The 13,276-nt window shown below is 42.1% G+C and overlaps 1 protein-coding gene across 2 annotated transcripts in view; it reads right to left on the minus strand.

Annotated features, from left to right (window-relative positions):
- Positions 1 to 13,276, minus strand: part of actn4 (actinin, alpha 4) — a 63,446-nt gene that overhangs the window by 795 nt on the left and 49,375 nt on the right. For both annotated transcript variants that reach the window (XM_080773017.1, XM_080773016.1), the window contains exons 9-21: positions 11,637 to 11,729; positions 10,393 to 10,518; positions 9,989 to 10,093; positions 9,685 to 9,832; positions 9,046 to 9,196; positions 8,357 to 8,465; positions 7,530 to 7,670; positions 6,844 to 7,026; positions 6,349 to 6,483; positions 4,669 to 4,848; positions 4,193 to 4,339; positions 2,561 to 2,641; positions 635 to 793 (exon numbers count right to left, since the gene is read on the minus strand). In XM_080773017.1, coding sequence (XP_080629143.1) covers positions 635 to 793; positions 2,561 to 2,641; positions 4,193 to 4,339; positions 4,669 to 4,848; positions 6,349 to 6,483; positions 6,844 to 7,026; positions 7,530 to 7,670; positions 8,357 to 8,465; positions 9,046 to 9,196; positions 9,685 to 9,832; positions 9,989 to 10,093; positions 10,393 to 10,518; positions 11,637 to 11,729 — 1,758 coding nt within the window. The remainder of the gene's footprint in view (positions 1 to 634; positions 794 to 2,560; positions 2,642 to 4,192; positions 4,340 to 4,668; positions 4,849 to 6,348; positions 6,484 to 6,843; positions 7,027 to 7,529; positions 7,671 to 8,356; positions 8,466 to 9,045; positions 9,197 to 9,684; positions 9,833 to 9,988; positions 10,094 to 10,392; positions 10,519 to 11,636; positions 11,730 to 13,276) is intronic.

Below are 13,276 nucleotides of genomic sequence, written 5' to 3' on the forward strand. Positions count from 1 at the left end.
CTTTGAAGAAGGCTCTAATGAAGAATAAATTGTTCATAAAGTTGCACTTAAAAAGTATAAAACACAGTGGACAGTCCCTGCAATCCTTTCCTTAAAGGAGAATTCCATACTAAAAGGCTTTCTTACCTTTCTTTGTAGTAGTTACGTCCCCACCAAAGAGGTCCAAGTGTTATTTTGTGCTAAAGCTCCTACTATTTCCCCTACCATAAACCCTAAATGAATTGAATGGGGCTATGGGGTGTTGTGCTAATTCGCTTATTTCCATCGCTCAAAATGATAATTTCTTTGTATATATCCTCTCTTCATAATGTAAATAATATCCCAAGCGGCACACTTTACTACTTCTTTCGATGGAAATAAGCGAACTAGCATAACACCCCATAGCCCCATTCAATTCCCATTCAATGCAATGCAATTCATTGAGGGCTTATGGTAGGGAAAATAGCCAATAAGGAATTTTTGCACAAAAAAACACCTGGACCTCTTTGGTGGGGACGTAACAACTACAAAGAAAGGTAAGAAAGATAAGAAAGCATTCTAGCATGGAATTCTCCTTTAAAGTAAAAAGAAAAAAAGTAAACATTTGGATTTGATGGGAATGGGGATGGCAACAGGATCAGATCGCTCGGCTCACCTTATCTCCAGCCAGGATCTTGAATGATGCGATGACCTGGTCGGCAGTGTCCGTGTCTGTGGTCTCTCTGGACATGAAGTCGATGAATCCCTGAAAGGTCACTGCCCCACTGTTGTTTGGGTCCACGATGCCCATGATGCGAGCAAACTCCTGTTCGCCCTGGCAAACATGGGAAGAAAAACACAGGTGAACCCAGAACACACACGCAAGGGGCAGCAGAGAAGAAGGAGTTTCATTCCAAAATGAAAATTCCCAAATATTAACTAGGTATTGGGTGGGAGGGCGGGGGGGAGTGAGGTAAAGCTGCAAAATGATAGGTAGGGTGAATACAAAAAATCTCTTAATAAAGTCAAAGTCATACGATTTGTCACACGTTACTGCAGTGAAATGTGTTCTCCGCATTTGACCCATCTCTTGGAGTGGTGAGCTGCAGCTGTGCCACGCCCGGAAATCATTTGATTAGTTGATTTGACCCCCCAATCCAACCCATTGATGCCGAGTGCCAAGCAGGGAGGAATTGGGTCCCATTTTTACAGTCTATGGTATGACACGGCCGGGGATCGAACCCTGACCTCCCAGTTTCATGGCGGACATTCTAACCACAAGGCCACTGTAATAATCTCTTTCAAAGTGGATACAGTTTGACATGAAACTCCCCATATACACACAAGGACAAAGAATTTGATGTATATATGAAGATGCAAGTTAACTATGGGAATAACAAAACGACAATCACATGGAGACAACAAACAAAAACAATGGGGAAAAAACATTATGTCTGACTAATGACTTTTCTTTTGGTTAAACATCTATGGAGGTCAGTGCTAGACAAAGTTCTAAATTTAAATGAAGACAAAGTGTCAGTTATTATTTTTTTTAAAAAGATGAAATGTAGACACAAAGAGGGGTAGGAGAAGATTACTATTAAAAGACCAGGGTGTCTGCAAGTCGAATTTCAATATCAAATCAACGTGACCATCACAATTCAGGTTCAAACCAAAAGAGTGATGTTGAATTAACCCAACTAAACCACTTCAACCCCAGCATCCATATTCTAGGGGGGGTATTAGCCCTAAATAGCAGATCTACGATCTCACATGTGCTGTGACGAGTTGCAAATAGCCTATTTTTGGCTAAGAGATTTGGTGTTGGCAGAAAAAAGTGGTAGTACAGAGACACCTCTGGTCCATCTTACCAAGTCTAGAGGGATTAAGTGGTTATGTAATGTTATTAAGAACATGCAGACACCCTTTCCAGAGAGCAGAGCAATATGTCTGTGAGTCCATCAAGTCAGTCAGGGCAGCAATACCAGGCTGGTTCCTGTAGAAATGAGCAGAGCCTGGAAATCCTCTGAGGCCATCTGTCCCGTGCGCTTCTGTAGCCAACCACAGCACAGCATAGCACAGGGTTGGAGGAGAAGGTGGTGAAGGATGGGAGGTACACAGAATGTAGAAAAGAGGCAGTAAGGGGTGAACGAGAAAAGAGGTGGTAAAATGTAGGAACGGTAATTTCCAAAGGAGGAGAAAGAGTGAAATGAAGAAGGAATATGCATAGAATGACAGGAATAGCCAAAAATGTTTGGAGGGGTTGAGGACAGGAAAAGAACAGGGTGATGTGAAAGGAGAAGAAAAAAAAAAAAAGAAAGAAACCGTTAACAGTGAGGGTCTTGGAGCTAGAACACCAACAGACAGAGAGGCTAGTGTTAAAGCTACTAAGAGGGAGCCTGTTCAAACTACAGCGCTGTGGGGCGACAGGGCCACCTAGTGGATATGTAGGAGCAGAGTTAGAAAAGATGTGCTTTGTTGGACAGGGCTGGTCCGGGATCCTGCTTATCAGCTCTCCTACTTTGAGAGGTTTGACTTGACAACAAACTGATCTATTCTCCTCCTCTGTCGGTTAGCATCCTACCAGCGGTTAGCGTCCTACCTGTTTATCGTTCTCTACATCGTAGCCCAGACTGATCAGGCAGGCCTTGAACTCCTCAGCCATCAGGGCCCCGCTGTGGTCCTGCGATAAGCCAATCACAGGTCGCACGTCGGGGGGGATGGGAGGATATCCAATCAATGATCATTGAAGGGCGTGACGTCATGAGGAGGCACCAATCACAACACAAGGATGGTAGTGGATGGTGACCATGCGAGCCACGACATGCAGGATCGAAGATGATTGACAGATACAAAGACATGGATGTTTAGACAATGCCAGTGCAACACAAAAGCAACATGCACTCACGCAAACACACTGTAAAAGGACATCTTTGTGCATACATATGTATTGTATATGTACGTCGCGCGCGCGCGCGCGCACACACACACACACACACACACACACACACACACACACACACACACACACACACACACTTCTGTGTATGTATATAATGTATACACAAACACACAAACAGAGACGCACACAATGGCCAAACTGACTACAACAGCAGCATGCATTATAAGAGAACATAACATGACAATGCAGCACATTATGGAGTGGAATGACGATGATTGGAGGTAACTTCCTCTTCCTGGTGTAACACGCAATATGTTCCCTCCTTGTAGTGCTCGTTTCCCCACACACATCCTAGGTAAACGCTCCGCTCTCAACCCCTCCTAAGTAGGTCTGAACATATAAATTCATATTACACATTTTTTTTTATAATAAAATAAATTATGAGCTGCACAACCCCATTAAAAGCAAGGGTATTTGTGGGTGGAAACAATTGCACAGGCTACAGATTAATCTATGTTCCATCGTACGGCAGTATTATTTGCCGACATGAAATATTCTCAAGCGTTCTCAAAATTGTTCTCGTGTTAGTCTGAAAATCTGTTCTTGTCGGCACGCTGCATTATTGTTCCATGGACTAAAATGTGCTCTCATGAATTCAAATGTAGTGTTTTAAAGCTAGTCTCTTTTTTAAAAGAAAGAATTTAAGGTTTTGAATTTTCTAACAGAGATATACCGGTAAATATGCCACAAAATGTCACGCCAGAATTAGAAATAAATGAATAGACAGGACAATAGATAGAACAGAACACTAATAAAGGGGACTGGAAGCAGGTCCAGGGCTTCGTGGGACAACATGACCATAGAGCCTTTGGAAAATTACTGTGACAGTCAGAGTTGCCAAATTTGTTTATGATAATCAGGAAGCAAGGATTGGTACTTGGGAGAAACTAACAGACAGCCAAGAATACTGCATAGAACTGGATTTACAATGCTAAAGAGAATCAGGCAGGTTAAACCTTCACACTACACTTATGCCTGTACTTTCATGGTGCCAATTGTTTGAGCTTTAAATATCCTTATTTAGCTCATTCTTTTAAAGATAAATTATAATCTATGACAGGTAATTTGTCTGACTGATTTCAGTAGTCTGCTTTCGGCAGTTTTAGAGACCAGGATTACTGCATGCTTTTTGTGTCCACTTACTATCCTGAATATACTCTATATAATTATATATATACACACACACACACACACACACACACACACACTATACTCAGTATGCGTCTAGCATAAGAGTATGAGACGTTTGACCCCAGAGCTCCGTCCCCTGACCTTGTCGAAGTGGTTGAAGGAGGCCCGGTATTCGTGCAGCTGCTCTTGGCTGATGCCCTTGGCGTCACGAGTTAGGATCTGGTTCTCGATCTCGTTGATGGTCCTAGCGATGGTGGTGAGCAGCTGCTCCCAGCCCACACGCAGGTGCTGGAGGACGGCAGAGATGGAGGGAGAGAAAGAGGAGGAAGCGTTAAACAGTGACGTTGCATTATATCGTTGAGGTGTTGTTGAGTACATGCACAGCAACAACAGCTAAATGGGACCATGTTTGTTGTACATGAAAGCATGCTTTACTGTACAGACAGAGATGCATTGATAAACTACATAAACAAACACGATGAAGTCAAAGAAAGAACATTAAAGTACATTAAATCTATATTAAGTCGATACATACACATGCATGTAAAACAAAAGGGATCAGACAGCAAGCCTGTCAAGAAGCAGTGTGTGTGTGTGTGTGTGTGTGTGTGTGTTACCTCCATGGTGTAGGCGGTGTACTTGTTGTCGAAGATGAGAGCTTCCTGTATCAGCTGGTGGTCACCTTCCAGCTGGTCGATGTTGGGCTTGTAGTCGATGATGCTCTGTTCATACTCCCTAAGGTTGGTCAGCTGGTCTTCCAGAGTCCCATTCATCTCAATGGATATCCTGCCAATCTCCTGCAAACACACATTACATTCAATGTCTTGTTCATACATGCACACGTCACCCTATATACATTTATTTCAGTACTTCATTAACATACACCACACACATTTCAGCATCTCAACAAGGGTCATATTGCAGTTCCCTGGAAACACCTATAGTGCCGATGTTCTGTCCTAATTTCTGAATTAATCAGGCATCTCGTTTAGAATATTAACTCTTCTAAAGAAGATGTAGAAAAGGAAGATTTCACCTCCCGGTTTTGGGGGGAAATGAAAGGCGTTTTCAAAGTAAAATCTCCCTCAATTACTTGGCACTCTAGCTCCTTTATTCAGAATAATTGTTAATTGTCAATATGCAATGAAAATAGATTTAGTTCTTCAAGATGTTACATCACATATACAGGTATATAAGAGTAAAATCCTTTTGGCTCCTTGACATTGCAGTAAGACGAAATAAGAAAAACATTGTAATAAATCAACAATAGCGATAATAGTAAAATTATTTAAATAGAATAGAATAACAGTAGTACTGTAAGGTGCCTTTGTATTCCATTTACTATCACTTTACAAGAGTGTGTCCCAAATATGAGTGACGTTATAGTGGGTCACACTACCAAGGCTGTGGTCCAAATCACAATTCTGTACTCAGTGTACACGCCACAATGTCCCACAAGGACTGACCTGATAACTACACAGATTTACAACACATTAGTTAGAATCAAAGTTGAGCCAGCCTCTTCTATTGTCTAGAGAACTATAGGCAACTGCACACAGCTGCTCTCATGGTCGCTCCCACTGCACCGGTCAGCAAGCCGATATTGGAATACAATGCCAAAAATTCAGGACAGTCATGGTCTAACTGAAAAGGCTGTTTGGCAAACAGCACTGCGCCCTTGGCTTCAATCAGCGGTGTCATTTGGGGTCTCAGGGGATGGCAATGTGCCATATGCACACACGCCAGGTGTTGCCGATGATACTAATGAAGGCTCTGTTCCATTCTGGTCAAACAGAGTCAGAGTGCTGCAATTGTGCATGTTGGCTCACTGTAAACACTGCTACAACAATGGGTCACTCTCAAAGTGTCCTTGAGTGGGTTCCAAATGGCCCCATACGGGTGTGTACAAATGTAACCAAATTAACCCATAAGGTTTCATTTCTCCCCTTTGTACACTCGCAGAGTTATGGGGGTCCTTGGAATTAAACAGTTTGAGAACCACTGCACACAAAATGGAACAGAGCCTTAATTAGCATCATCGGTGAAGGAAGTAGGGGAGCAGCCCGGAAGTAGGAAGAGTCATTCTGTGTGCACATAGCCCATTGCCACCACCATAGTGTTCACAGCTCATCCATTTATACGTGACATCACATGTGATGTGGCACGCGTATTCTTGTCTCAAGCCGTACAGTCCTTAACTTTGAACCTGAAATACTAACCCTGGCTTCAATGTATTCCTGCTTGTTCTACTGCCACCCATCATCTACAAGAAGGTCTCTGGAGAGTTTATTCCTTACCTCCATCTTGGTTTGTATCCAGGGCCCGACAATGTTGGCCTGAGTAGCGAACTTGCGTCTTAGATGATCGTTGGACTGCTGCTTGGACAGCTCCTCCTGTAGGGCCTGGTCACGCTGCGGCACCAACTGTTGCACCTACACACATGCATGCAATACAATATTATGTTAGTTCAAATAACCACATTTTGTTGCACCAATGCACACCAGCCGCCAGATGGAGACAGTGTAAACCTATCTTACACAGGGCTTGACCTGCTAACTGATTTTGAAAACGGAATGAATGAAAGTTATAAAACCAGAATGATTATCATGAAATAAATAGGACTCACGTCAGTACTCATCAATAACACAATAAGAGGTCAAAAGACAAGAACACATACATCTCCTGCTGCAATACACCCAAAAGTACTAACATATACATAAACAAATAAACGAATAATATTAAATAATGATGAGAAATAACTAAATGATTCCAGTCAAAGTAGTCTAACCCACCTTCTCCCATTTGCTGTCGATGCTCTCAGGAGTGATGGTGGTGTAGGGGTTGGTCCCCGAGAGCTTGATGCCGTTGTACTGGGCGATCTTCAGGACTTCAGCCTGGATGGCCTGGATGGCTTCCCGCTCCTTGTTGGCATCAGGCAGGGTGGATTTGAACTGCTCATGAGCAGTGATCAGACCCTGGGGCACGGGAGAGGAGAAGAGAAACAAAATGGAGGAGAAATAGGTCAGCATTAACCCGTTTAGACCTGAGATCAGATTCTAAAAATGTCTTCTACATCCTGACAGTTTTCTGAAAAACTGTCAGTCGTTCTTCTATTTTTCAAAAATAGCAGACCTACAGGAGCTTGTAGATCTGCTATTTTTCAATAGCTAAAGCATAACAGGATGCTAACACCAAAAGGGGTTCCCGCCTAAAATGGGTTAAACATTAGCCGTTGAAAAATAGCAGATCTACAATAGATTTCGAGCTTATAGATCTGCCATTTTTGAAAAATCATGAAAACGTGTGTAAATCTTTGAATATACACTCCACCCAAAACATATATTTTGTAAGTGAGGATCATATCGTTTATAGAAATGAGCCGCAAATCAAGCTTGTGTTTTTCCCATCATCCAGAATTCATATAGACATGAAGTTACATGTGTAACTTTAGTTTTTTGTTCCTGGGTTCAGCACTCACCTGGATCTCCTCAATGTTGTGGACGATGAACATGTCCTGCAGGTCCTCCATTGCACCTTCCATCCAGTTGTTGAAGGGCGCCGCCCTCTTGGCATACTCCAGGTACAGCTCATCTATCGACTCCAGCTGCTTCTCTGTCCTCTGTTATTCAGGGAGAAAGTTGGAGGTGTTTTAATGTGTATTAATGTCTATGGGGTGAACAATTGTGGGTGAAGTATTCCAAGAGCCTTGCTTGTGAAAGAGAATACAGTCATGTGTGGTTTTTTAAACAATGGACAAGTTGTTTTGCAATTATTTTCCAAAATGTTGTTAAAAAAAAAGAAGAATTCTGGAATAACCACCACTGAGTGGGGCACTTTTGGCTAAAGGTTTGCACCAAACACCATGTTGCTGTCTGGAAGAAACCTACATTTTTAAGGTTTTGGATTTAATTTGTTTTTTTGCATAAATCAATGCTATTGAACACTGTTCAATAGCACGTTGGTTAGTAAAATATTTAACCAATGGAAAGTATTAAAAAGTGCTCAGGTGAAAACCTCCTAACTCCATTTGATCCTCAAACGAGCTACCTCCACCCATTTATCTTTTATTTTTTATTATTATTCATAAATTTGTTATTGAACACCTTTACGTCTGTGTGTTGGTTAAAAAATATTGAACCAATGAAAAGTATTAAAAAGCTCTTTGACAAAAACCTCCTAACTCCACTTGAGCTGGATGGGTTTTTCTTTCATTTTCTGAAGAATGAACATTTTGGAGTTGGGTGGTTTCTTCCAGACAGCAGAGATATATTATGTAAAGAGGGGAGTGGAAGGAGTGTTGTGTACCTCCAGTGACTCCCTGCGGCTCTGGGTTAGAGTCCCCAGCGAGTCCCACTGTTCACAGATCTTCTGACAGCGAGCATTCACACTGGGAGAGTCATAGTAGTCCAACTCACTAGAAAAAACACAGAAAAGAGATATCAAGTCATTTAACTACTTCAACCATTCCCATATGTTCTCCTCTTCCCCTCGATCTCTCACCTCTTCTTCATCCCTATTATCCCATCTCCCAACTTATACTGTACTGCTCTTCTTCAGTTCATGTCCCCCCATGTTGTCGTTTTAGACATGTTATAATTTAGCTATTGAAAAATAGCAGATCTACAAGCTCATAGCGTGCCACCGAGTGGCGCGCTACAAGCTTGTAGGTCTGCTATTTAGTTTCTATCGTGAAAATATTTATTTCAGAAAACTGGAGGATTTAGAATATTTTTGAGTGGTGCAAACACTCCAAGGAACAGCAATGTACGTGTTCACCTATGTGACGTTAATGAGTACCAGTATAATGCGCTGTTGTGCCAGAAACAGAGAGAGAGAGATAGTGCTGCACTGTTGCCTGCTAATGAGAGAGAGATGGGTGTGATTTCTTTTTTAATTTTGAGGTCAGGCCTAAATGGGTTAAGTAAAAAAATGTGAGCTGTTTTTCCACCACTGCTCCTACTCCTACCACTGCTACCTCTGTTCCTCCTCCTTACTTGAGTTCCTGTGCGATGGCAGCAATCTGTTCCACTCTGTCTTGATGAGCTGCCAGGTCACTCTCAAAGGCCTCGTGTTTCCGTAGCAACGCCTTAACCTCCGACAAGGACGCCGTCTCGTAGTCTTTCTGGGTGAGCATGGCCTCCTTACCTGCAGTGCACACCAACACACAGGCAATCAAAATGTAAGTTATATATGGAAACATCATGACAGTCTATTAACGGAGCAGCCTTTAGCTACTGATATAAGACACACAAACCACAATGTAGTTACTGTAGTGTTCAGTGTTGAAGCGGCATTACACATGCTGCTAGACTGCGTGAATGTTCCAGTGGGGTTATGAGAGAATTCTGATTCCAAACAATTCTTAATTGCTTTGAAAGAATTTTGACTTGGATGCTACTTGACTAGTTTCAGGAGTAAATGAAGAGTGAAATATTCACTGCAGAGCCCTTGTTCTGCCCATTTAATTTTCCCCTCAATACAAGTGAAGCTCTCATACCATCACATTGGAAACTCAAAATGTCATGACCTTGTGTTAAGCACATTCGATTTTACAGAGCTACCAGGGCAGTCAGAAGTCAGAACTTCAAATTTCTTTTCATGTGAGAAACTTTGTAAAAATAGTGACTGTGTACCGTCAGTCCATGACTCGTGGATGGTTGCCTTCTGGCGGAACTTCTCTGCCAGGTGGTCGAGTCTCTCCAGGCGTCGGATCTCGTTCAGGAGCCACTCCTCGTAGCCCTTCTCTGCTCCCTCCAGGGTATGCCATGCACCGTTGATGTCCTGGGGATGAGGGCGCATCAATCAGTCATTCCAGTCACCTCCACTTCTATGTATTTCTTCAGTTTCTTTCTGTTTCATTATGCATATTGTTTTACACATGAAGGTGATCATCTAACCAGTTTAACCTTTCATGGATTTAAGTCCATCTATACTCACAGAAACCATGCGTCCTTCCGAAGGCATGAAAGCAGGCCTGTTGCTGAGCCGAAGTTTTGTCTGCAGGGTATTGAAGTTGATTTCAAGCTGGCATTTCTCCTGGACCTAAACACAGAGACGGAGTCGTTGGTATTGGTACAGTCTGTAGATGCACATCCACACCCACTCACCATGTCATCTATTCTAACCCACTTCAACTGGACTCGGATACATGTACACACCAGCTAGTAATGCCACATCCACGATTGAGTGCATCGTTTTAACACACACGCTCGCACAAAACAATCTCTGCTCTGAACACTTGTTTTATTTTTGTAACCACCGTTGAGAAGCAAACATTCCTCACAATATAAAACTCCACAGCACTTTATATAAACAGAATCCATTGTAAAGGGTTCATTAACCTTTGGAGGCTTATGGACACGGCGGTAATCTCTGAAGTCCTCCAGTTTCTGCTGCATTTCGGCCATGGTCTTCTCTGGGGCCCGGTTCTCCAGCCAGGGAATGGTTCTACGGATCCACTCCAACAGCTGAGGAGAACAAGTGCACATGGAAGGAGATCCAAGATTTAGATATGCAGAGAAAATAAATCAAAAATCTAAATGTTTATGTGCCTAACATTTGTCACAAATATATTAACGAAACGGAAAAAAAATAAAACTTTTCTGCTGCAGTTTTTTTTAGTGCGAAAGTCGCTCCTTCTAAATAGCTTTGAGTATAATGTAAGAACCGGCAGTCACGAGAGTTTGACACGAGACTTCCCGATAGATCAGGAAGTGAGAGTCAAAAACTCAGGGATAAACATTTGGGACAAACAACAGTGTGAACTACTAACACGCTACTGACAACATAACCAAGGAATAATTCATTTTGGTGAGGATTTAATAGGCGAACTAGCCTAAGGCCCAAACGCTTCCATTCTAAGCTGCAGAGGGACTCTGAGCGTGGGGGAGATGACCAGAATTGACCAATATGAAAAATAACACTTGAATTGATTAGAATAGCCTATCATGCCTTAATGCAGTGGTTTTCAACTGGTGGTCCTTGAAGGTATTGCATGTGGTCCCTGTGGACCATGCATTTAGTTCATAAGAAAGTATTATGTAGGAGACGGGCGTATGATGACGCATCAATGTTATCAGTTACTGGGAAGTCAGACGTCAAGAACTTCTACAGAAAAGAGAGTTCGAATCTCAAGGGAAACCGGATTGCTTGGTTGTGTCACCATTATAAGGAAATGTGCCCATGTCATGTTTGCTCGTCAAACATTAGTTGCAATGAACAGAATTATGTTTAATCTGGAAGGTTAATTTCCCCCCACACCACGCCCATAGCCCCCCCTCCCAACACAACAGTGGTCCCCAGGTTGATTCTCAGTCAGGGTGGTGGGTCCCTGGTTCATAATCAGTTGATGTCCATTTTGGCCGAAATAAAAAAAAATCTTCTAAATCCTCTAGCTAGATCTACAAGCTCTATGAGCTTGTAGATCTGCTATTTTTCAATAGCTAAACTATAACATAATGTTTAAAACACCAAAAGGGGTTCCTGTCCAGAATGGGTTAATGTATCAGATGTCTTTACTTTAGAAATTTAAGAAGAGATTTGTGAATTAGGCCTGTGTGTGTGTGTGTGTGTGGGGGGTACTCACATCACTAGCCAGTTTCTCATAGTCCTCCATCAGGTGCTCATTCTCCTGGTTGACAGCAAGCACTTTGCAGATGCGATTGGCCGCTGTCTCAGCCTATCACAGAAGGAGAGAAGTCAATAGTGCTCATACTGATTGGCTAAATGACAGAGTCAAGACCATCAGTGAAGCACACAAATCTTTCAGTGAGTGCAGTAACAATCTACGTGCATTTATTTCCACCCAAACAAAGCTGGTGGGACCTTTTCTCAGTACAGCTGAAATACTGTATATTTGTCACAAAACTGTCTAATATCCATTTCTGTTTGCTCATCATTAGTGCCTCCATCGGGGTTTGCATAAACATTGTTAGCTCAATGACTGCTCTCAACTCTAGTGTTTGAGTGAACACACTCCACACACAAGCAGTGACTCATAATGTATTTAAAACGCATGACCAGGCACAAGTTGTTTTTCTTTTATTAAATAAAACCTAAAAACATGCAAAAATATATGGCTGAATCCAATGCATTAGCCCTAAATAGGAGCTAATGAAACATGCTTCTGGCTGCCAATGGTTAGTTTAAAATGTGCTAGTTATCACTCTGTGCTTTTCAAAAACGACATGCGTCTCCTGAGCCAGGAGCGGTCGGTCCATACATCTAGTTACAGGACACGTAGCGCTGTGGTCACCAGCAGTAGGTCTGGATATTAGGATATTACACTACTGTACCACTGGAACAAAGAAACAGCACAGACACAGACTTTATATTGACTCCGTTAAGTACTTGGGTGTTTAAAAAGCTTCCATAGACTATTTGGGTTCATATATTCAAGACAATGCACAATAATATCATAATGAATATAAACTAAAAGGCGTAAACACACACACAAAAAAAACATCTACCTCTCACTGTAACAAAAATGTAAAATTCTCCTCCATGTTAAAGTGATAGTTGACCCCCAAAATGAACTTTTCCTTTCGATTACTCACCCCATGGAGATTTTAAATGAACGGATATTCTTTTGTTTTTGTCACATTCCTAAGCCAATAATTTGACCAGCGGTGGTTCCCTATGGAGACACAAAGAGTCTCCTTTATGTCTCCATAGGGGGGGGGGGGGGAGTGCGTTTATATAGCGCCTTTATCCAAGGTGCTTTACAGAGATTGTGCATTATATTCACCCATTCACACACACCGATGCCGGAGGAAACCATGCAAGGCACCAACCTGCACATCGGGAGCAATTAGGGGTTCAGAGTTTTGCTCAAGGACACTTCAACACGAACTCTGGGGGAGCCCGGGTTCGAACTGACAACCTTGCGTTTACCATCCGGCCACTTTACTGGCTACTCTACCCCTGAGCCACTGCCGCCCCTAGTCTCTATGGGGTGAGTAATCGGTAGAAGAAAAATATATATTTTAGGGTGAACTTTCCCTATAATTCATACAGTATGTAATAACTCTTATAATATTTACATCAAAATGACAGTTCACAGAAGTGTTTAATAAAAGTGTAATTTGGTGTTAAAGGTTGAAGAGCCATGTTGCATTAACCATTGTTTCCCACAATCGTAACATTTCTAAATTACTTGAGATTCAAAATCAATATAATACTAAAATGCTTGGAGGAAATCCAGCCCGGGTCATATTGTAAAATCAC

This window comes from Protomyctophum bolini (genome assembly GCF_963924005.1).
Source record: "Protomyctophum bolini genome assembly, chromosome: 9".
Taxonomy (NCBI): domain Eukaryota; kingdom Metazoa; phylum Chordata; class Actinopteri; order Myctophiformes; family Myctophidae; genus Protomyctophum; species Protomyctophum bolini.